This window comes from Populus euphratica, unplaced genomic scaffold (assembly GCF_000495115.2).
Source record: "Populus euphratica unplaced genomic scaffold, PopEup_1.0 scaffold31.1, whole genome shotgun sequence".
NCBI lineage: Eukaryota > Viridiplantae > Streptophyta > Magnoliopsida > Malpighiales > Salicaceae > Populus > Populus euphratica.
This window is the reverse complement of record NW_011499850.1, coordinates 1,383,855-1,407,026: the sequence shown is the minus strand read 5'-3', so window position 1 is coordinate 1,407,026 and position 23,172 is coordinate 1,383,855. Positions and strand designations below refer to the sequence as shown.

Here is a 23,172-nt window from a genome sequence, read left to right as displayed (position 1 = left end):
ACATAAATAATATAATAAATATTAGTATTATGAGAAGAAGGATCATGTTTTTTAAAAATAATTTAACAATTTTATTATTTAATTAAAAATAATATACTTAACAATAAGATAAAAATAAGGTTCGGAACTCCATCATGTATCCTTAGTTATATGATTCAGCTCAATCCATAATTCAGGTTAGATAAAGTTTTTTAAAAACTAAAATAATATTATTTTAAATTAATAAAAAATTGATTAAGTTTTATAAAGATTTGAACGGGTCAACACAAAATTAAATATAAACTAAGTTAGATCTTAGATTTACGGGTTACTGGGTCAGATGAATTTGATAATTCAAAGAGAATTTGGGAGGAAATTAAAAAAAGAAGAAGAAGAAAGGATTAAAAATGTTGATCTACCATTACTTTTCATTAGAAATTCAAAGGTAGAGGACTGAAATGAATATTTTGAAAAATTGTAGAGTTAGTATTGGGAAAATTAAAACAAAAAAGGATTAAAAAACACAAATATAAAAGGCAGGGACCAAAACGTAAGTCACAAAATGTACACATAAATAAACAATAAAATCTACTGTTCTTGTCTCTATCAAGGGAATAAAACCGGAGATATACCCTTTGATGAAATGGACGCAAAATTGGATATTCCAAACCCTTCGAATATTCTTCTCTTTACCGTTATATCTCCCCCCCTCCTCCACATCCTCGTATTCTCCCACACTCTCCCTCACCCTCTCCCATTTTCTCAGCAACCAAGCACCCCCTCTCAAAATGAAATTCGGAAAAAGCTTGAGCAACCAGATTGAAGAAACATTACCTGAATGGAGAGACAAGTTTCTCTCTTACAAAGAACTCAAGAAAAGATTGAAACTCATCGAGCCAAACAACAACAACAGCACAACCAAGAACAATGGAGACCCCCGGCCGCTGAAAAAGCCAAGATTCGCTGCCGCAGAAGGCGGTAGAGGAGATTGCAATGAAGGAAGCATGACAAAAGAAGAGATTGATTTTATTAAGCTGTTAGATGATGAGCTTGAGAAATTCAACAGCTTTTTTGTTGAGAAAGAAGAAGAGTACATCATCAGATTAAAGGTATTTTTTTTGTTTTTCAGTTTTTCCTTTACGATCTTGTTTTGTTTCCGAGAAAATCTTTAGTTGTTGGAGTTGATGAGAAAAAATGAAATTGTTAACCTGGAATGAGTTAATGTGACGGCGTTCCTTGATGAAACGGTGTCGTTTTTCGCTGTTGGATGCTTTTACTGTAACGGACAGTTAAAACCGTTAGTTGCCAGGTGTGTTTGGGATAGACAACTGGCACGCAACCCCTTAAACGTGGTTGTAGGAAGCAGGCAACTATGCTTTGGTATATTCTGTGGAAGCATCTACTTATATATATATGAAAATAATGTCAACCACTGAAAATTATTAGGGCCCGTATGGGTTTTTGGTATCAGAAGTTCATAACTAATGGTTCATGAATGCATTAATTTAGATGCTGACGATCTGCCTAAGAATAGATGAAGCATCGAATGCTAATTATTGCATCAATAAGATTATTAGATGGTTTACGGGGTCATTTGTGTGGTCAAGCGGGTGTGTTGAGGTGGGTTATTTTTTTGTGATCTTGAGGTGATTTTTATAAGAAAATATATTTCAACTAATGAATTTTGATATTATATTTGTGATGATTAAAATTTGGAAGAATTTATCACACACCACATATTATTATTTGTGGTGAAATGCAAGTGCAAGGAGATATTTTATGAGTCTATAACTTTTATTTTCCCATGAAAGTAACTTGAATGGCTGGAAGTTGTCTTCTTGTGTTGAATTGATGGAAATCATTCTATTGTGTTTTCCTGTGATGTGCTATATATATATATATATATTGATGCCAGGAGACGTTAATTGAAGATAATAAGAAGAAAGGTGTGGATTTGCATTTTAAGCTAGATTTTCAAGCCATGACATGGTTTAGGGATTTTAAATAGATTATTAACATGGTCTAGTTGAGGCATGAATATAAAACTCACCCTGCCAGGTCAATCCGGGATTTTCATGTCTAATCTTTTTTTTAAAAAAACTAAAACAACGCTGTTTTAATTTATTGTTTTTTTTAAAAATCAAAACCCGAGTCATGTCACTGATGCGTTGGCTGCCCATGCCATGACTTGGTCCTGGGTTGCGTCTTATGACCATGAGTTGAGGTTTGTTTTTCAAGTCTGTGGGTCCTATTTATTTGGGATGGTGGGTAGAGATTGTTCAGAATAATAAACTTGAGTTCACTTTATACTTTGTTGACTTCCGTTTCAAAGGAATAAGATGCTAAAGTGTCCTAGGTATTTGAGATCTGTTAAGTAAAGATACAATCTGCCCATTTACTAGGAAAATTGAAGATTTGTGATTGTGATGCAGGAGTTGCAAGATAGTGTGGCAAAGGCAATCAATTCCAATGAAGAGATGATAAAAATTAGGAAGGAGATTGTAGATTTCCACGGAGAGATGGTTTTGCTGGAGAATTATAGTGCTCTGAACTATACTGGTACTAACATTCATAACTACTGTAATTAAGTTATTGCATTTGTTTAATTATATTGCCACAAAACAATCATGGTTAATCTTTGCTTGTTTTCAACAGGATTGGTAAAAATACTGAAGAAATATGATAAAAGAACTGGTGCTCTCATTCGCTTGCCCTTCATCCAGAGGGTGTTGCAACAGCCTTTTTTCACCACCGATCTGCTCTACAAGCTCGTTAAAGAGTGCGAGGCAATGCTCGACGGCCTCCTTCCATTGAGCGATGGGGATGATGACTTGTGTGGCGATCCTTCGACCTCGTCAACCACCACAAATGATGGCCTACTCAGATTCCCAAGGGAACTTGCAGAGATTGAACTTATGGAGAGTTCATCTATGAAGAGCACCATATCTGCACTGCGGGTTCTAAAGGAAATTCGAAGCAAGAGCTCCACTGTTAGTGTTTTCTCATTGCCACCACTTCAGATAAGCGGATTGGAGGATGCTTGGAAAAAGGTTCCTATACTTGAACAAGAAGCCAAGTAGCAGGATTCTGGGGGATTGTAGGCTTGCCCCACTCTATTCTGCAAAATTTCCTTCTAAAAGAAAATCTCTTTCAAGTGACCTTTCATGCATGGATTATGCATATCTACGATACTAACACATATTAAGATGTTAATTAATTAATGAATCTTCTAAGCACAAGTATGTACAGCCGAAACCTTTGCCCCTCTCATATTTCTGTTCACCGTCTTCTGAGTTTGGTTGTGTTTTTGTGCTTCACATTTCTTCAACCATGATAATGAACCTAATTGTTTGGCTTGCTTTTCTATGATTATCTCACATTACTGATCGAATTTTTAAAAAGGTCTTTTCATATTTGAACCAAAATATTATATCTTTTTACACCTTTTCCTAAATTTGAAAACCTAAATGATAATATTATAAACAAATCTAGCTCGTAGAGATGTGTTTGTGTACAAGGTGTGTCCTATAAATTAGGTTTGAGGGTCAGCTCATGACTTAATCGACTTAGAAATTGATCTGGATTCGGTTTTATTATATTTATAAATGTAAGAGTTGATCCCATCTTAATGTAATTCTATTAAAAATCTAAATTTTTGTGACTTGTTAAAAATTTATTAACTTTTTTTTTTATAATTTTTTAAATGATATTGTTTTATTTTTTTTTAAAAGAAATTTTTTTTGGTTATCGTACTTAATCCATGATCCAAATTGGATGTCATATTTAATAACTATGTTATTATCTAAACTAAACCTTCAAAATTATTATTTTTTAAATTAAAGCTAGTAGATTTCTCGAGTAAAAATTCATTGGGTTTAAAACTTGTATAATTTTATAATATTTTATGTTTAATTTTTTATCAAATAAAATGAGATTGTAAGATTTGAATTTATGATCATTTAATTAACAAGACTGATATTATATTAAAAAATTATCTAACTCAATAACTTAAGTTAAATAAAATTTTAATATATAATTTATCTCAATAGCTCTCAAGCTATGGTTCTTTTTTTTTGTTATATTCAATATCCTCCGAATATTTTTTAAATATATAAACATTTAAGAAATTCAATTTTTTCAGTAACTTTTTGTTACTTTCTAAATTGCTATTGATTTAAGCAAATTGATTTAAATACAAAACTAACTTGTGTAATCCTTCTTTCTTTTATATGTTTCAAACTTACCAAAGCTTAATTTTAACTAATCAATTTAGTAATTACAAATATTTCTTTTGTCTATGACATGCAGCTGCTAAGGAAGATAGAATCATAGCATAAAAGAGGTTTAAAATGATAATGCCAAGAAATATTTGTATTTGAAAATGTAGGTCTTCTAGTGATGAGAGCAAAAATGTCTAAAAGTACTTGGATGATGAAGTTATAGATGTAAAAAAAACATCATAACGAAGCACTCTCTTAAAGTGTTTATAGTCTTAAAAGACAATATTTAACATAATATTATAACCAGATAATACATTATAACACCTTGCATTAAAAAGTATATACAATAACAATTATTAAACTTGGTTAGAATTGATAGGTTGACTTGGAAAATTTAGGAACTGAAATCTAATTCGAATTAGGTTTTTATTTGAATTGGATAAGATATCTACCAGATTTTTTTTCGGATCCAGCAAACCTTTCAAGAGGTTCGACTCTCCTTTCACTAGTCGATCTAGCACAGGAATGGGAAAGTGATTGAGTGGTTAAAATGACATAGTCAATAACTTCTTTGATGAGACAAATCTTATGAGATGATAGTTTTGCAAAATACAACTCTAGAAATTGTCTCTCCTTTGATTAAAAATAAAAAGAAACTAAAAGAGAAGAAAGGACGAAGGCAAATCCACTGACAAAGCATCTTCTTGCATTCGTTGCTCTAAAATAAACACCAACTACTAAATTAGACTTGGCATATGGAAAGTGAGAAATTGAACTTTGAGAAGTTGGCATTAAGATACCAATTATGTGTTTGGAAGTTGATTGATAAACCAAGTTTTTATAAGTAAATTTATTTATATTTTTCTAAAAGTGCAAAATCAAGAATATTCAGGAATAAACTTTTCAAACTCTCAAGTGTATTGAGCTAGCATGAAATAACCCCAACACATGCCCTAACATAGACATGCTAGGGCTGTCATACTGATAAGCCCAGACATTGCTAGGTTTGACAAATGCTAATAGGTGCTGTCAGGCCTAATAGCCTGGCTTGCACACACCTCGCATAGGTGTCGAGCCCAAGGTTTTTTGCCATCTTACCTTGGGTGTGGTTGGGGGCTCCATGTTCTCCTAAGTCTAATGTATGGCCAGATCACTATTCCATATATGTAAATATAATGCCTAAATCTAACATTAGACCCTCACGAATTTTACATGAGTCTTAAATTTTAAGAAATAGACTTGATTAAACAAGTCTATACTCCACCAAAATCATTAAGTGTATTAAGATCTTTCATGACCCATCATGTATCTGTCTCTTAGCTAAATAAAATGAGTAGAATACAACTTGCAATATAAAATTGATTTATAAGGATGAAATGACACTTCAACCTCTCCACTCCAGCAAAAGGATAAGGTTTAGAGGCTATAAATACCCTCAAAACCATTCAGGTAAATGGTTTACAATATCTTCATTTGCAATATTTTTAATATACATATATTTCTAGAGTTTATTTTTATAAAATATCATTATATTTTCTCTTTTTAAAAAGATATTTATTTTTACAAGTATTAGCTATCAGCTACCTTGGTTAACCAGACACTAAGTACAACTTATCAGTCATATTGGTTAAAAAGAAATACTCAGAATGCTAGAATCAAGTGATTAATCAATTATCCAATACATAAACCTTACTCATAAGCTACTTGAGTTTTCTTGATATATCATCAGTGGTGCAAGGTGTTTTTGAAAAAATATTTTTCAATAAAAAATACATCAAGATGATATTTTTTATTTTTTAATGTGAACACGTCAAAATCATTAAACAAACATGTAAAAATATATAAATTTGATATTTTATCAAGTGAAAAATAATTTTTAAAAAACTTTGAAATGCAGGATGAACAATCTAACTTATACCAAGCCCTCTCCTTTCTATACCATAAGAGATAGTGGTACTTTACTTTTCAGTTGAAAAAAAAAAGAGAGCTTGAAAGCGACAATTTGAATGAAATACTATAGTTTAGAGGAAATCATGTAAATAGATATAGGAGTCGATGGTATTCTTTTTTATTTTTATTTTTAACTATTATATTGTGCTCTGAAAATCTGAAACAGTGAAACGGTAAGATAGATAATTCCCTTAAAGAAGGTCATTGAGTGACTTTTTGGTATCAAACCCGTCGAATTAACAACCAAGAACAATAACAAAAAATAAAACATTCTTGTTTTAGTTAAAATATTTGATCTGGGTTGATCTAACAACCTATAGACTGCCCAGTAATTCAGTGATCTAAGGTTTTTTTCTGAATTATTCCTAGAGTCGGGTCTTTGGGAAAAAAAAGAAAATAAAACAGAGAGGTAGAGGGGTTGAGATTCTGCCTGGCCCAGCCTTGTGCTGAGGCCGGCGCAGTTGCTTTTGTTGGGTTCCTTTGGAAACAGGCTATGATAGCCAGAGTTGGGCGTAAGGCTTCTCCTTTGCTTGGGTGAATGGGTTTTGGATCTGTGCATGATTGGAAGCTTCATCAATGAAATTCAAGTATAATTGTGCATTTGCATTCTTGTCATTGTGACAATAAATTAGGTTTGCGACATTTTGTATCTTTTTTTGAGTTCATGCTAGAACAAAACCCTTATTTTTCACTCTGTTTTTGCCAATTTGTTGTCTTTTTGCCCATCAATTTTATTGTCACTAAATGCTTGCACCAAATGATTTGAAGGGGGTAGTATTAGGTGATTTCCACGTATTAAAGAAATACAAATTTTGATTTCCTTAATAATTAATTTAATTTAAAAGTTTAAGTTATGACATAAGATATAATTTATATTAATTTTTAATACATTTATTTTATTAAATGGAAACTTTTTAAGCTCAAAATTTACATAGATCCATACAAACTATTTTATGCTTAATCTTTTTATTAAATAAATATAAATGGTGAAATTTAAACTCATGAGCGCTTAAAGAATATTTGAAAACATGGTGAAATTTATTTTTTTTATAAAAAAATAATTTTTTTGATGTTTTGGATTGTTTTGATAGACTGATTTTAAAAATAAATTTTTAAAAATAAAAAATATTATTTTATACATTCTGACATGAAATTTTTTTTTGAAAAATAACCATAATCATACTTCTAAATAGGCTTTTTAGGCATTAAGACACTGATACTATGTTAAAGAACCAATTCAATTTAAAAACTTAAATTGTTAAATAAGATTTTAAAATATAATTTATATCATTCTTTAACATAAAAAAATATTATTCAAATATATTCTACCTCATAAGGCATGTAGGATTCATGGAACATATAAATTTGTATATGATGGTAGGGTACCTTCTAAGCAAAAATGGAAATTATACTGCTGGCCACTAGCCTATCCTAACAAAAATAAAACAAGATAATCATAGGTTAATTGATATGTCAATCCAAAGAAATTAAGCAATTAGATAATACATGTGTGTGAGTGTGTGTTCAAGGTGATAACAAATCAAGGGAAAAATCTGTGGAGTTGTCCAAATGGTTAAGTTAAAAAAACGAAATTATGCATCTTCCACTCTGCTCCTGCAAACAAAGAGTGATGAAAAAGAGCACACCACTATTTCTAAGGTGTCACGAGTTTCCACTAACAAAAGAAGGTTCAGCGGCCCAAAATTCAATGAAATGGACACCAATTAAGGGAAGTGGACTGAGCAATTTAATTATGGCTATAAATACTATGATGTTATGCAAATTCTAGTTGTAATTAAGCAAGACGAGAGAAAGTCATAGAACAATGGAAGGGTTAAGGCTGGTTGTCATGGTGATTTTTGTTATGGCTTTGTCTGTGGAAAGCCAATTGAAAACAGGGTTTTATTCTTCTTCATGTCCGAAAGCCGAGGCCATAATTAGGTCCACAGTTGAATCATACTTCAAGAAAGATCCTACCATTGCAGCAGGGTTGCTCAGGCTTCATTTTCATGACTGCTTTGTTCAGGTTCTTGACCTATTTATTCTCCACTCCATCCTTCAGCATATTTTAAACGCAAGATAATGATCAGTACTATGAACTAACATTAATCTCTTACAGGGCTGTGATGGTTCAGTGTTAATTGCAGGCCGGTCTTCTGCTGAGAGAAATGCGTTGCCAAATCTAGGATTAAGAGGGTTTGAAGTAATTGATGATGCCAAATCACAGATAGAGGCCTCATGCCCTGGCGTGGTCTCGTGTGCTGATATACTAGCACTGGCTGCTCGTGATGCTGTGGACTTGGTAAATGATCTCTTCGCCCTCAATTTCCAATGCATGAATAAAATTTAAGAGCAAGAAATATATTCTTATGCGTCGTGTGTTTGTTATCAAATCTCAGAGTGATGGTCCAAGTTGGTCAGTCCCAACAGGTAGAAGAGATGGCAGAGTCTCTTTATCCTCCCAAGTCTCAAAATATTTACCTTCTCCTCTAGACTCCATTGCGGTCCAGAAGCAAAAATTTGCTGATAAAGGCCTTGACGATCACGATCTCGTAACTCTCGTTGGTATAAATTTATTTCTTTCCCATTCCAAGTTAGCATTCGTTTACTTTCTTGAAACATAAGAACTGGAGACGACGAAAATAGAGGAGCTGTATCTCCATTTACCTCATATTAGCATTCGGTAACTTGTTTCTGTTTCAGGAGCACATACCCTAGGCCAAACACACTGCCAGTTCATACGGTATCGCCTATATAATTTCACAGCAACAGGAAATGCAGATCCATCTATAAACCAATCATTCCTATCACAACTTCGAGCCTTGTGTCCCAACAATGGTGATGGCACAATACCAGTTCCATTAGATAAAGATAGCCAGACAGATTTTGATACAAGCTTTTTTGAGAACGTACGTGATGGTAATGGAGTTTTGGAGTCTGACCAGAGACTTTGGGATGATGCTGCAACACGAGATGTTGTGAAAAAATATGCTGGCACCATAAGAGGACTTTTGGGACTTAGGTTTGACGTTGAGTTCAGGCAAGCCATGGTTAAAATGAGTAGCATTGACGTGAAAACTGGGACAAATGGAGAGATTAGAAAAGCTTGTTCAAAGTTCAATTAATCAATCGAAGGAGTGCTGCAACATAAAAATCTGCACGCGGAATTACTGTAATATGTGTGTGTGTGAGTGTGATGATGGGTTTCTAATAATTAATTGAGAAAATAATTTCTAGTTTTATACATATATAAGTAACCTAATAGTGTTGGGCCTCGTAAAAAACCAGAACTAATAATATTGGATAAGATTATTAAAATCGCTAGTTCATTTGTAACGAGTCAACGTGTATCTAACATGCTACAATGGACTAAAAACTCAAAACCAATAAAATCAGACTTAATTTGTGCAAAATTGATAAATATTATAAACCAGGTCCGATTTTACAAGTTTACTAAATTTGTGATATGAACCAAGTTATATTCAAATTTGGTCTTAAAATGTCTATTGACTAGTTTTGTGAAATTAAGCAGATCTTTTAAACAGTATATTGAATAAAGCTGAAATTTTACAGGAAAATACTAGATATATAAAAATATATTGTGATAAGTTTTCAGGTCAAATAGAGTTAGGAAATATAATATTTCAGAAAATTAAACTTAGTAAACTAATATTGTCAAATATATCAAACAATGCTTTTATATATTATTTGGGACATATCTAGAGCTACCCGTGGAATTTTACTTTAATTAGAGTTGGAATAGAAACTAGATATTTAAAACTTTCAAACTATATATCGTAGGCTTAATAATTCATTTAAACGAGAGAGAATGACATGTTTGAAATCATGAGAGAACAACATGTTTGAAATCAGAACTCAAATTTGCTAAGAATATACAAAAATTGAACATTCAGGTTATATGAAAGAATTTTAACATGAATTTTTTTTTATTATTCTATTTTTTTTATTAATTTATTTTTTATTAATTATTTTTAATTTTAATTTTTTCTAGCACATTAGACATTGTTTAGGAGTTTATTTCATTATTGAATTTATGTTAGTTAATTACTAATTTAAATTTATTAGCTTGCAACTCAAAATTGTTTTATCAAAACTTATTGTTATAAAAACAATCAGGTTGCCACTAGATTTATGTGTGCTTTATACTTTTTACTAATTCTCTTGTATTGAGAAATTTGATTTTGATACTTTTTATTTTTTCATGTCATTAATCTATTAATTCATACTATCTATCCCTCTTATTTTATTTAAATAACACATTGATTATGATATTGTTGACTCATTTTATTAGATTTTAATGATATTTAATTTATTGATTATAATTACCAATATATAATTAGTTAAAAAAATTACTTGTAATTTTATAAGTTTACTATCCTAGTTTATATTATATTTTTCGTGATATGTAAAAAAAATGTCTTTGATAACCTTGGTATTGAATATGATAGCCAAGGAGATTAAATTGGGTCTGGCTAGGCAGCAGGATATTAGGTATGGAGGTAGAATCTAATATTAAGAGTAAAGAAATTGAACCCAATTTAATCTCAAATGAAAAAAAAAAATTATCATCACCTCATTTTTGTACAGTATAAAAAAAGTTTCATTAATTTTTTTTTATCATATGATAAAAAATAAAATTAAAAAATTAAAAAATCTAGCGGTCCAGCCAGAATTTATGCAATATAAAAAAGTTTCATTAATTAATTTTTTCTTTACTATATGAAAAAAAATCAAATAAAAAAATTTAAAAAAACAAAAAATAAAATTATTTATCAGCTAGCCAAACTTAACATTTTTAAAAGCGATTTGAGTCTAGTTTCTAAACTAGACCTAATAATAAAGTTTGGTTTGATCAAATTCAATAGCTTTTGACATAAAAAATACAACTTTTCCAACAATTTTTTTTAATTAAAAAATAATACAAATAACACTTTTCATGAGTTATAGTATCATCCACAATATAAATATATAAACATTTATATTTCGGGTGATAGGATTATCCACAATACAAGATATAGTATTATCCATGTTACAATAATTCTATGTCTACAATAAATACAATATATTTCTTTCACACTTTTAATAAATAGGATAACATATTCAGTTCTTAATGAAGGACACCGAGTGAAAGGTACAAGTAGGGCAATCACAAAATAAACGTGATTAACTCATGCTTGATGCTAATCCAGTATTTCCTCCCCTACTAGAAACTTAAAATAATAAATTTAAAAGCATTAACAAGAATCAAATCCGTCAATTATAAGTTTTTCCAGCTCCAAATATAGATTTGATTTCATTCATAAAAATCAATTATAAGTGCTTAAAAATCGAAGAAATCAATTTCACTATATATAAACATTAAGAAAATATGACTGAAAGTAAAACTCATGTAATATATATATATAAAGAAGGTACAAGTTAACAAAGTTTTCAAAAAAAGGATCACACTCTAATTAATAATTTTATTGGTGTATATTTTTTTTTTCAAGAAATCTAGGTTTATAACTTTTAAATAAACTAGAAAACTAATCTAAATAAATTAGAAAATCTTGAAAAAAATAAAATAAAAATAAAAATTTTAAACAAATTAAAAAATAAAAAATTATTAAATTTAATTCTTTAAATTAAATTAAAAATTAAGAAAAAATATTTTTTCTTTATAAACCTACTGCATCATGATCAATACTACAATTACAAGTCTCAAAAAAACACACTACCCCACACCATATATTAGTCTCAGTTTCGATACTGTATATAAAACTCCATAGATAGACCAAAAGAAACAGTAAAGGAGAGGAGAGGAAACCCATAATCCATTATTATTCATTTCTCCTCTTTTCCATTTATTTGGACAACCTGCTATAGTCGCGCAGACTGGAAGATAGAGACTACTATATCTGTGTCTGTCCCTTTGTCTTCAAGAGTACTTAAACCGCTTGTTGCAGGCAAAACATCTTTCTTTTATCGCCAACTACTTTAGTTAAAGAAGGCTTCTCTTAAACAGCTCTTTCATTCTTCATCAAATTTTCTAGCTTAACTGTCAATTTCTAGTATTTATAGACAAAGATGGCTTCTCTTACACCAATCTCTCAAACCCAGTTTTTATTTAACAAACCCCTCCTCAAATCCTCATCTCCTCGTCTTGAAACTTGTTTTCAATCAAGTTTTGTGTCGAAAAGGTTGTGTTTTCAATTGAAAGTTCCAGTCTTTGATAGAATGCCTTTGAAAAATACTGCTGTTGTGGCTGCTACAACAGTTGAGAAGCCTAAGAAGAGTTATCCAGGTGAGGCAAAAGGTTTTGTGGAGGAGATGAGGTTTGTGGCTATGAAGTTGCATACAAGGGAGCAAGCAAAGGAAGGGGAGAAGGAGGTGAAGGAGAAAGAAGAAGAAGCTGTCCGTAAGTGGGAGCCTTCTATTGATGGCTACTTGAAGTTTTTGGTTGATAGCAAGTTGGTTTATGATACCCTTGAAGAAATTGTTGAAAAAGCTTCTTTTCCTTTTTGTAAGTTTGATTGTTGTTTTAAGTTTCTTTATTTGATGATATGTTTACCTGGCTTTTAATGGTGGATTTGTTTATCTTTGGGGTGTGGCAATGGTTGTCTTGTTTTGTTTCGATGATTGTTTTTGGGTTGCTTGAAGGATTGTGTTACTGATAGTCTTTTGGTTTGCTTATTGGTTTGGACTAGTAGTTATGGATGTGGAACTTTGACTTCATAATTCATAAATTGCCTTTAGTATGAGGTGTGGGTTACCGTACTTGGATAAACAGGTGATTCTGCTAAGAGTGGGTTATGGCATTTTGAAAGAGAAACTGATGGTGCTCAATGTCTTTTTTGGTTAAAATGATCATAATCATTCACAAACCTCATACATACTTTTACATTTACCACTCCATGTCTATATAGTGCATGGGGTGGGATCATTTTGCTGGTGTTTTGGTTTTCTTGTTTTTATCACCAATGCATCCCCGAGTTCCCTTTTGCACCGTTTGTGACTTACGAACATTTTTGTAGACCATGGGGTGCTATACGCGTGTTGACTTTTACCTTGTGACAGAGCTTAAGACCTGAATCCCATTTTATCTTTTCCTTTAGATGCTGAATTCAGAAATACTGGACTGGAAAGGTCTGAAAAGTCGGCAAAAGATTTGGAGTGGTTCAAAGAACAAGGCTATAACATTCCCAAACCTTCTTCTCCTGGTGTTAGCTATTCACAAATTCTGCAGGAATTGTCAGAGAAGGATCCTCAAGCATTTATTTGTCATTTCTACAACATATATTTTGCTCACTCTGCTGGTGGTCAAATGATTGGGAGGAAGGTAAACAATTAGTATTTAACCTGAAGTGCCCGTATTTTTTCATGCTACATGATAATTTTTGCATGGGTGGAGCTATTTTTGTGGCTCCATGCTTAGCTGTTGGGTTGATTTGATGTTTGGTACTATTTGATATTTGCAAGCAAGTAAATCTTGAAGTGTCTTCTCTTTAACCTCAAGAATCACCATGTTTACGCAATACATTAGGGGTTTTCTAATGAATTAGGAATTGCGAATCATGGGCTGGTTTGGAAAAAGGTTGTCTGGCAGCAGCTATGCAGATTTAACCCAGTGCATGCCTGCTACTGGCAGTGGCAAGTGGCAACAGTTTTCAATGCGCTCAACTCTTTTCATTTTTGAGATATGTCTTGAAAAGCAGCTAGGTAATATGGATAATTGTCTTAGTATATGAGGTAACACACTCACATTTACCATTTTGTTTTACATCAGGTAGCTGAGCAGTTACTTAACAAAAAGGAGTTAGAATTCTATAAATGGGATGGTGACCTTTCCCAGCTGTTGCAGAATGTCAGGGACAAGTTGAATAAAGTTTCAGAGGTTTTTTTCTCGCTAGTCCCACAAAATTGTCTTGTTAATCTCTTACCACTAATTTAAACCTTGTGTTGATCCTGACAATTTAACCGTCAAATGTCAATATGACCATCTTACTTTACTTCTATGAACTTTTTGTTATGAGTTCGATGACCTGGTAGATAATGTGTTAGTTTTTGGGATTGCTCAGGGCTGGACCAGAGAGGAGAAGGACCACTGTTTGGAAGAAACAGAGAAATCATTCAAGCATTCAGGGGAGATTCTTCGCCTAATATTATCATGATGTTGTAATTGCTTGTAGTCTTTCGTTATGGTGCAAGCCTTAAAATGTTGAAGTTGTTTCTTTTCCGTGGTAACTTTACTTCCAATGAAATCATTTGACTTATGTTACTGTGTAAAGAACTTCATTCAATGTACAAATAAATTCGACAATCATTTGGCCAAGCTGTAGTGTGGAAATGCTGTAGATATTGTTTTTGCGTCTTTTCGACAATCATTTGGCCAAGCTGTAGTGGAAATGCTGTAGATATTGTTTTTACGTCTTTGTGCCATGAGCGTTATAGAATAAATTCTAAGTCATTGATTATGGAGTAAATGGGGTGTTTTTGGGGGTGGGGGGGAACTGGTTTCCATACCTTTAAGGTCATGAGGTTTAGATGAGGATGGCGTAATGATAACAATATTGAAGTTTGTCTTATGCCTATGCAATGCGTAGGTATATATCAGGAGACCATCTAGGCCCTCCATGATGAAAAGCAATGATGCTGAAGAACAGTTTGCTGAACTAAACATGTGACAACCCAGATCCAGATCCATGTTTTTGTCGCATAGCCTTAAGGCTGAGCGTATGCGTGAGAGAGTAAGAATACTGCATCTGGATTCCGTGTCTATTTCCCATTCTGTTGTGCAAAACAAATCACTCCATACCTTGCTTTCTTTCTCAGCCTCGAATTTAGATTCTCCAAATTCAGTGCTCATGCATACCTTGTTAGGATGCATGTGCAGCTATAATAATCCACACCTTGTGCCTGCTGCATTGGGATTTGGAGAGGTACATTGCACATCATTTTCAGGCTAGAGACCTTGGATGTGGATGCCTGGAGAAGTAAAGAAAACTATCTTCAGGCTGGCCTTAACTCCCCTCTTCACCAATCCATAAGGCAATAATTTCCATATCATACTTTTGACAAGGACATGGTTTCCAGGCTGGTGAATTATTGCCCTCGCCGCGTAATTATTGCCCAACTCCCAATCAAGAAAGGCCATGATAGATGTTGAATTAGCAGCCTTGTAATATATTTAACAAGAAAAAGATACTGTAACAGGTCTGATCCTCGCACGTTTTTTTAAAAAAGTTGTTTTCATGATGGGGCCATTTGTTTACTTTTCTTCTTATCTCCTTATATATGGTAGGAGAGTTGATAAGATAAAGCAACTCCACTCTTAGCTCCCTCTTACAAAGAGGGATGTATCAGAGACAAAATGGTCAAACGCCTCTCCCTATTTGGGCTCGTCTGTCTTCTCCTTCATAACATTCCCACATTCTAGCTCTATCTCGCCTACCTTGCAGCCTCGTGCTCTGAAATCCTTCTATCCCAAAAATATTCAGGTATGAAGCTATCAAAGTTAGCATTTCTTTTGACCTGATTTTGATTCACATAATTCAAAGAATCTGTACATAAATTTGTTATTTTTTCTTCATATACTATATCTTTTTCCCACATAAATCTCAGGCTGCAAAGAGCTGTCCATACGAACTTGTTATAAAGACCAGTTGCTCCTCTACAACTTACACCAGAGACAAAATCAGCGTAGCTTTTGGTGATTCTTATGGCAATGAGGTTAGTATGAAACCTAGTTTACTATATAAGATTTGAACATGTTTCCGGTTTGGGTTCATGTCTGTTTAGTAGCGAAAAACTTGTAAGAAAAATACAAGGAAACCAACAATATTCTTGTCGTTTCCAGCAAAACAAGAACAAAGCGTCTCTAGTCTAATCAGATTTTCATGGCAACAGATCTTGACATTCAAAATCTAAAATGAACCCATTAAAGGAAAATAAATCTAGATAAAGGGTCTGATCTGATTTTTGTGTATTTTAAATTTGATTGATAAATTGTTCGAGGTCTATATCAAGAGACTTGACGATCCATCTTCAGGAACATTTGAGAGGTGTTCAACAGATTCATTCCAGATAAATGGACCGTGTGTGGATTATGTTTGCTATCTATACATGCTGAGTACAGGATCTGATGGCTGGAAACCTGAGAGTGTGAAGATTTACGATACATATACCAAGACTGTGACATTCAACAACAACAAATTCCTTCCAAATGGGGTGTGGTATGGGTTTAATGTCTGTGGTCGAGCATCTGAGTCAGCAATTATGTAGTTGACAATGTGATCATGTTGATGATTGTTGTTGTGCTTTGTTAAACACATTATGGTAAATCATTAACAATGGACTCCGCATATACTGAGGATTTGCCGGCCTAGAAAGTTTTAAAAAAAATCAAGTGAAGAACACAGCAGGTCAATTTACCGACTTAATTTAAAAGCAATTTTAAAAAAAAAATTAAATACATAACAAAAAATAACTATCATTTTAAAAAAAATCTAAATAAATAAATAAATAAGATATTAAATCTAAATACAAATAAATTAAAATTTAAAAAAATATATAAAACAAGCATAAATTTAAAAAATTTAAAAAAAATTAGGCGTCGCTAACATTGACAAACCAAGCCAACACATTTAACCCATTTATTTAAGGCTTAAGTGACTTGGCTTTATATTTTTTTTGTTGCATTTGAGGTAGATAACATGTTGCCTATCCTAATTATTTTAAAAAAAATTAGAAAACTTGTCATTTGAAGTTGTCTAAATTTTGATTATTATGGTAGCTGGAAAATCAGTTTTTATTTTTTTACCTTAAAAAATATTTTTTAATATATTTTTAACTCAAAATATCTAAAAAATATTTTAGAAATTGTTATAAACTTATATATAGCCTAAAAAATCCACTCCAAAACCAAAAATCAAACTAAATTTAAATATGTTTTTTCAAGAACTTTTAACGTAAGAAAAAAATATTTAATATAATATTAAAAAATAACCTAATAAAAATAAATATAATATTAAAAGATAACTCAATAAAAATAAATATAATATTAAAATATAAATTAAAAAAAAACAATGAAAGAAAAAAACAAAGAAATTTGTTTTTTTCAAGTTACACACGTGGTGAAATTACTTTTCAATGCTACATGTCTTCCCCATGTTTAAGTTAATTGTTAATAATAAAACACTGGGAACAGCCAAAAGGGAAATAAAAAAGTTAAAATTGGAAGTCACGAAGGATGGGAAAAGGGGATGTTCCTTGACTCTTTATGGACTCTAGAGTGTGACAAGAAGATTAAGCATCTGGCACAGTCATCAAGAAACGTGATATGGATTTTGTTGCCCTTTTCGCCGCGTGTGCTTTTCACCTCTTTCCCTCATCCTCCTAATGGATTGAGTATTATTTAAGTGAACCACTGTTCAACTCCGTTTTCTTCTTATGAGCTTCCGATAGAGAGGAAAAGACTACAACAGACTAACATGGACTGGCGGCATAAGATGAGGAAAGTTTGGTTTGCTGTTTCTTCAAGATTCAACTTTCGCAAATCTGGTTGGTTTTTGCATCTTATCACGGTTTCTTTACTTTAACTACACCAACAAGCTCTTTTCTCTAGCCCAATGTAGATGGGGATGCGCCTTACTTGAGCACATGATGATTCTTGGTGGGAATACCAAGTTCTACGTGGTTGGACTTGGAGAACTAATGCTGATGTCTATGCTTTATGATTAAGCAGGCTTGTAGGAGTGCTTGTCGCTTGTTGAAGTTGCAAGATGATGTACAAATGTGTGGGTATAGAGATGTGGAAGTAATGTGGAGTATGTTCATTGAATCTAATCCAGAGAAAATAACAGCAGCATTAGTGAATTCTACTTCCAAACCCACCAGCACGAAAATCCAAATGCCTTCTTCGAGGTCTTTCCTTTGGTCTCACAACAAAACAACCACTGCCACTACAACTTTGTTTACTTCATTCAATCAAGCTATAATTACCACAGAAGAAGAAAATGCAGAAACAATTGAGGGGTAGATATGCATGTTCTTAGTTTATTCTCGTCGGTAAAATGGAAATGAGATAACATGCTTTATGTAACAGTTGTTCTCACAGGAACACTGTTGACCAAAACTATTACAGTTCAGAGTCTCATAATCTGGTCATTAATTTATCCTAAACTCTTTTTAAGTTTTCTTTCTTGATCGCATATTCTAAAGTTTATTGTCGTGTTATTGGACCATGGGCTATCTATATAGCACCATCAAAACTCTCCTCTACAAAAGAAATCCATGACGCATCCCATGATGAGAGAGCACTTGCTGTTGAAAAACAGACTCGAGGATTTAACCCAGTTGATTATGCATTTCCAGTAAGGTTAATTATTGTTAGTATATGTTTTCAACTGAATTCCGTAGCCTTGGTAAGAAATTATTCATCACAAAACAATTAATAGAAATATGTTTTGATAGTGCTGGCATGATCATCAGTATATTAAAAGGAAGAAGTAGGATACTTGCATTGCTAGATATCATTTTTAGGGCAATCGCCTGAATTAAAGCATCGGGAAATAAGTCTTAAGAACCGAGTTGAAGGAACCTTAGTGCCATGGGATGCTTGGCTTCAGACAAGTCATCAGGTTTCAAAACTTCAACAATTTCTCCGTTCACAAGTAGGCAAACTACATCAGCAATCCTCTGGATCTGTTTGATGCTGTGAGAGACAATAACAACTGTCAAGCCTCGTTGTTTCTTTAATTTTACAAGAACCTCCTCTATGTTTTGTGTTGAAATCGGATCCAATGCACTAGTAGGCTCATCCAGTAGCAAAACCTTTCAAAACACAGAATATAATCAGAAGAACAGCATATATTGGCCAACTGAAAGCAGTTTAGCAAGTGCGTGAAAAAAATTTGGAGGCATGAAAACATAACCAAGAGTTTTTGCACATTTCAATAGGCATTACCTCTGGTTGATTAGCTAGGGTCCTAGCAAGTGCAACCCTTTGAGCTTGACCGACAGATAACTCATTACTAGTCTTTTTGTAGAAGGAAGAATCAAGGTCTGCAAGCGAAAGCAACTTGTAAACCTCGTCATCAGTAAGCTTCTTCCCCTTCAATAGTGGTCCATATCGTATGTTATCTGCAACCGTGCCTGAATAGATTTAAATCAATGGTCAGTTAGCTATAAATCACATAGCATTTCTTTAAGGTACCAGGCATATATCCGTCAAGTCAACAGAAGATAAAAAGTGCTATTACTGCCGTCTGCTGCCGCTGCTACAACTGGAATTTCAGGGGGAAGCTGCTGCATCCCAACCCCAAAGGAAGAATCAATGTGATTTCCATCACGAATCTAGTCCAGAAATTGTGTCGGGACTTGGAACGCATTAGGCGAAGGCACGTGATGGTGGTTGAATGCATGACAGTGAAATACTTAGCTGGCATGCATATGGATTAATCAAAATATTACAACAATCAGGCATCCTGCCATCATAATATTACAGAGAAGTATCCAATAACGTAGCTAAGAAACTTGTAGCTATTTAAAATTTCAGATGACAACAACCAGTGTCTTGCCTGCCAATCAATATTATGATGGCATGCTACCTGATCTTTAGAGTACTCTCTAAGGATTCCATAATCGAAAAGGCCAAAAACTTCCTGAGCTACAATCTACGGAGAGCACTGTGCTATTTTGGGACTGGATTTCAAGGAGCACTCTATACCAAAATACATGCCACCCTCTGTGCTGATCTACACTGGACTATTAACTCAATCACCCTACCAATTACAAGAAATTTACTAACTATAATGATAATTCAGAACACTGGCCGAGCTTGGAAAGGCAAGAATTAAACATTGACAAGCATATTTATGCAGGTTTTGATTGATAAACCAATGGGTCAAAATGAAACTGTAAGAAAAAGAAATAAAAAATCAATCTAACCATCAAAGAGAGCAGGAAGCTGAAAGAGCATCCCAACTTTCCTGCGATGGCCGAGAACATCAAGATCATTAACATCATGACCATCAAGAAACACGGTCCCACAAGGTGGTTCCCACAATCTGTTAAGTGCCCTCAAAACCGTCGACTTTCCACTTCCACTAGGGCCTATAATCCCCACAATCATCCCTTTAGGTATGTCCATATTGATCCCACTCAATATGGGCACCCCAGTATCAGAAACCTTAGTCAAATTTCGTATCCTAAACTTGGCTTCTGCCCCATCTTTCGCTGCTTCTACGTTAACAGCCAACAGGGGTTCCTGATTCCCGTTACCTGGAAACAAAGGAAGAGAAAACGGTAAAGGGTTTGAATAGCAAGACAGGAAACACAGGATAAGTCAAGAAATAAAGAGATTGCTGTTGTTGAAGAGTGATTTTACCTGGAGAGACGTCTACAGCTTGGTAAAGTGAAGTCAGAGACATTATTGTATTTTGTGTTGGGTAAGCAGGTTAGGTAGTGGTGTTGCTCATTCTAACATAGATGGGCAGCAGAAGAAGCCTGCCCCAGTTTTCGTTGGAACGATGGACCAGGTTCGTGATTCCTCAGATAATCCTTTCCTTCAAAAAAAAAACAAAAAACAATTGCTCTCTCTCTCTCTCTCTCTCTATATATATATATATATATATATATAAACCTAAACCGATGGATTGAGGATAACAAATGATTTGAAGACTCATCTTACAACTTATGTCTTCAAGGACTCAATTCATACATGGGTAACATTTTGAGGACTGATTTCAAATCCCCATTTCCTCCCCTCCCTCCTCCAAAATATTAATATTAAGAAAAATCAAGATGTTTAGAGAAGGAACTAAATCCACGACTTCATTTCTTAAACCCACCACGTGCATACAACACATCGTGCTAAAAGCTAAAATATTGATTTTTTTTTCTTATAATTATGAATTTCAAAATTCATCTTTGTTTTATTATATTATAAAATAAACTATTCCAGTATAATTAGTATTTTGCTTCTTGGTCATTTTATTTTATTTTATTTGTCCAAAAGATAAGGTAGTTTATTTTTATCATAATATAAATATCTTTTAAGAATTATATAAAGTTATTTTAATAATTATATTTTTAATGTATAATAAAATTATTAATGTAAAATTGCAAAGTTATTTTAATAATTATATTTTTAATGCATAATAAAATTATTAATGTAAAATTGCTTCTTTTTTTTTTCGTACTGACTATGTAAAAATCATACAAGCTCTTTAATTAATTAATTAATTAATTTAGTCCCTTTTCTCTTATTTAAAATTATTATATTTACATTAATTATTGTAAATGGTTTGTCTTGCTTTTTCTTTTTCTTTTTTTTTTTCTAAATTAATATCTTCTTAATTTTTTTATCATTTTTTTGAACTTTTTTTTTGTTGTTGTTTTTGTTTAATTATCTTTTTTTGAACTTTTATTTTTGGTTTGGTTCTATTAGGTTAGCACTCAATAATGTTTTTTTATTTCACCCCTATTTTTTTAATCATAAATAATCAATTATATTGTAAATAATTTTTAATTTCACCCCCTATAATTTTTTAATCTTTCAAATATTGTCCTAATTCTTTTTTTTTTAATTTCATCATCATTAGGTTTTTCCCATGAGTTTTTAGGCCCCATTCTTTTTTTTTTCCTTTTTTATAATTTTTATTAATAATTTTTTTAAAAAACATTTCATCATTTAAAATTAAATAGGATGATATTTAAGTTATTGGATTGAACTCAAGTTTATAATTTAATAAATTGTAAGATATTTTAGGATTAGATTAGATTTAGAAGATTTAACTAAATTTACTTAGTTTCTTTCTATTTTTTATGTTGATGGTTTTTTCTTTTTAAGTTTGACTCTTTTTTTTAAGTTTTTTATTAGTTATGTTAACATTGAGTTATTTAATAATCCAAATATTTTGGATTTAATTTTTTTTTATAAATATTTAAATTTCACTAATAACTTAGAACTTGAATTTTATTTAACCTACCACTTTTTTTTTTTTTACTTTAAAAAGAAATTGTTTGGCCCACGGCAACCGCGGGTAACATTTATAGTTATATCCTGCGAACATTGTTTAGTCAACAATGTTTAAAAAATTAATGTAAAAGTGTGAATCAGGATTAATTTTAAAGAGTATTAACCCCACTAATTTTTAGTATTAATTGGTTGGAGCTCATCTACCGATCATGCTTTGAGCTCTCAAATCACTCTTTGTTCACTTAGATATATAATTTTCAAATTAAATTAAATTAAATTAAATTAATCTTAGACGTTTTAGTGACTAAAACAATTAAATATTAATTATATTAACATAACCATTTAAATGTTGCAAAGTCAATAAAATTTATCAACTGAAACAACTATAATTAATTATAATTTAAAATTAACTGTAACAAGTGATAGTGTATTTGATATTGTAATAGTTGTTGTGGTTATGAATTGAAAAAAATTATTTTATAAAAAGTACTTTTAGTTGAGGTTGGTTTGGAAAAATATATATTTGGTTAAAACTGTGATTGAAATTGAGATTGAATAAAAAATAATTTAATATATTTGGTTAAAAGAATATTTTTCAAATTAAGGTTATATATATATATTGATGATTTTTAATTTAAATATCACAAATTTAACTATTATTATTACATCATGAAATAATAATAATAATATCAAATATTTTTTATTATTATATTAAACTACGTGTAATTTCATCACATATGAAATCTATCCAATAAGGACTATATTTTCTATGGTTTCTCAAGCGTGCAATAATATCAGGTAAAAATATCATCAAGAACAAAATTAGGATTGCAATCAAATTCTGTAAATGCTACGTCATCAAACGATCTCCTTTCAAATTTTCAAATAAAACACAATTAAAAAATAAAAAATATATATTAATATTAATGATTTTAAATTTAAATATTGTAGATTTAATTACTACTATTACATTATGAAATAAATAATACTTTATATAAAATATTTTTTATTATTCCATTAAATCATCTACAATTCCATTACGTA

At 31.9% G+C, this 23,172-nt stretch overlaps 5 protein-coding genes across 5 annotated transcripts; 4 read left to right on the top strand and 1 right to left on the bottom strand.

Moving 5' to 3' along the window:
• Positions 1 to 650: 650 nt before the first annotated feature.
• On the top strand, positions 651 to 3,272 carry LOC105120995 (SPX domain-containing protein 1-like). The gene is made up of 3 exons (XM_011019455.1): positions 651 to 1,088; positions 2,412 to 2,538; positions 2,635 to 3,272. Exons 1-3 carry the CDS (start codon positions 768 to 770, stop codon positions 3,057 to 3,059), a joined length of 873 nt encoding a protein of 290 aa, XP_011017757.1. The 5' UTR covers positions 651 to 767; the 3' UTR covers positions 3,060 to 3,272.
• Positions 3,273 to 7,965: 4,693 nt separating this feature from the next.
• LOC105120994 (peroxidase 25-like) lies at positions 7,966 to 9,308 on the top strand. The gene is made up of 4 exons (XM_011019454.1): positions 7,966 to 8,175; positions 8,269 to 8,451; positions 8,549 to 8,714; positions 8,853 to 9,308. Exons 1-4 carry the CDS (start codon positions 7,975 to 7,977, stop codon positions 9,272 to 9,274), a joined length of 972 nt encoding a protein of 323 aa, XP_011017756.1. The 5' UTR covers positions 7,966 to 7,974; the 3' UTR covers positions 9,275 to 9,308.
• A 2,587-nt stretch (positions 9,309 to 11,895) lies between these two features.
• LOC105120993 (heme oxygenase 1, chloroplastic-like) lies at positions 11,896 to 14,481 on the top strand. The gene is made up of 4 exons (XM_011019453.1): positions 11,896 to 12,672; positions 13,265 to 13,488; positions 13,936 to 14,043; positions 14,228 to 14,481. The coding sequence occupies exons 1-4, from the start codon at positions 12,237 to 12,239 to the stop codon at positions 14,318 to 14,320; spliced, it is 861 nt and encodes a 286-aa protein (XP_011017755.1). The 5' UTR covers positions 11,896 to 12,236; the 3' UTR covers positions 14,321 to 14,481.
• Positions 14,482 to 14,851: 370 nt separating this feature from the next.
• On the top strand, positions 14,852 to 16,533 carry LOC105121314 (uncharacterized). The gene is made up of 4 exons (XM_011019908.1): positions 14,852 to 15,088; positions 15,485 to 15,646; positions 15,771 to 15,878; positions 16,164 to 16,533. The coding sequence occupies exons 1-4, from the start codon at positions 14,852 to 14,854 to the stop codon at positions 16,428 to 16,430; spliced, it is 774 nt and encodes a 257-aa protein (XP_011018210.1). The 3' UTR covers positions 16,431 to 16,533.
• Positions 16,534 to 18,568: 2,035 nt separating this feature from the next.
• ABCI17 (non-intrinsic ABC protein 3) lies at positions 18,569 to 20,751 on the bottom strand. The gene is made up of 4 exons (XM_011019451.1): positions 20,536 to 20,751; positions 20,097 to 20,429; positions 19,114 to 19,301; positions 18,569 to 18,980 (listed from the first exon to the last, which is right to left on the bottom strand). Exons 1-4 carry the CDS (start codon positions 20,576 to 20,578, stop codon positions 18,726 to 18,728), a joined length of 819 nt encoding a protein of 272 aa, XP_011017753.1. The 5' UTR covers positions 20,579 to 20,751; the 3' UTR covers positions 18,569 to 18,725.
• Positions 20,752 to 23,172: the final 2,421 nt, after the last annotated feature.